Below are 1,404 nucleotides of genomic sequence, written 5' to 3' on the forward strand. Positions count from 1 at the left end.
GTGCTCATGAATTTTTCATTGATTCCAAGCTGCAAATAGGGGGTGAGACACAAGGTAAGAGGCTGTTGGATTTTTATGAGATATCATTGTTTGACAATGAAAACAAACTCAAAGGAGAGAAGTCTCTCGGTTCTTTGACAATGAAACAACACAACATGTGGGGGCTTTTAACTGAAACCGAGACCTTTACCTATAATGGTGTGATCATACAAGTCATGGTTCAAAGACAGTGGGAAAGTTTTGTGATGATCTTGTTCACTATTACCGAGAGGTTGATCTTGTTGAGCGCTCCACTCGTTTTTGCTAAGAAGAAAGGAATGAAGATCTCCACTAGTTGCTGTTTTGGGATATGTAGTGTTGATAAGCAGTTCTCTACCGCCTTTGAGAGCATGTCTGAGCTAGAACATTTTATCTTGTTGCCTAATCTTTCACGGGAAAACTCACATGTTGATGTAGACAAAACCTTTCTGAAAAGGGGAGAACTCGTTGCATCAGTGGCACAAAACAAAGCTACTCAAGCCCTTATTCAGTGGAAAGAGCATCCTCCTGATCAGTTTAGGCTGCTTCCAATGAAGACAGGAAGTCAATCTCTCATCCTTGAGGACAAGGATGTTGTCAACCAGGGAGTATTGTTACAGGATAAACCGGTTAAGAACCTGGTTTAGGCTATCTAATTTCTGGTTTAGTTAATTATGATCTCTGGTTTACTTATTTCATCTTTCTCGCTTCTATATGTACGGCATTAGCCGCAATTGGCAAACTTAATCAATGAAATACAACAATCTCTTTAATCTCTATTATCTCTGTATCATCATCATCATCATCTTCCACCATTGAATCTCTGTTCCTCGGGTCGATCCTTCTTCCTTCTTGATCTTCCCCTAGACTTTGATTTACCCTTATCTCGTTCTCTCGGTGAGAGCTGATTTGGGATATATTTTTACTGTTTCAAGCTCTTGCAGATAAGGGTTATGGTGATGTTGTGCAAATTATGGCTTATGGTGAGAAGAATAAGATCCGTGATCAGTTTCTACTCGCCGGTATCACGTTTATACCCGAAGGTAGTGATTTCCTTTCGTGAATAGTACTCTGTAAACAATGTTTTTTTCTTTCTCTTTTTGTAATCTTATGAAGAGATACCATTTCCGGTTTTTGTCTATGCATGGTTCCAGGAGATAAACTTGCGAGAGTTAATAGGATGATGAAAGACGTTCTTTTTTGGGCATTGGACAATCGCGTACATCAATCTGTACGACGAAACGTGATGGTAATCTCACAAAACATCTCAAAAGACTTTGAGTTCATCTGTGTTCTTCAAGGTTTGCAGTCCAGAGGTTACAAAGTTCTCTTAGCAGATGATTCTGATGATGTCGCATCAGTAGAGCAACATGAGTTTGTAAGTTC

At 39.5% G+C, this 1,404-nt stretch overlaps 1 protein-coding gene across 1 annotated transcript in view; it reads left to right on the plus strand.

The window, feature by feature from the left end:
• The window catches only part of LOC104712412, a 15,825-nt gene extending 15,028 nt beyond the window's left edge, over nucleotides 1-797 (plus strand). Inside the window, exon 3 of the mRNA XM_010429312.2 lies at nucleotides 36-797. Coding sequence (XP_010427614.2) covers nucleotides 36-665 — 630 coding nt within the window. The 3' untranslated portion in view covers nucleotides 666-797. The remainder of the gene's footprint in view (nucleotides 1-35) is intronic.

Source organism: Camelina sativa, chromosome 9 (genome assembly GCF_000633955.1).
Source record: "Camelina sativa cultivar DH55 chromosome 9, Cs, whole genome shotgun sequence".
NCBI classification, from domain to species: Eukaryota; Viridiplantae; Streptophyta; class Magnoliopsida; order Brassicales; family Brassicaceae; genus Camelina; species Camelina sativa.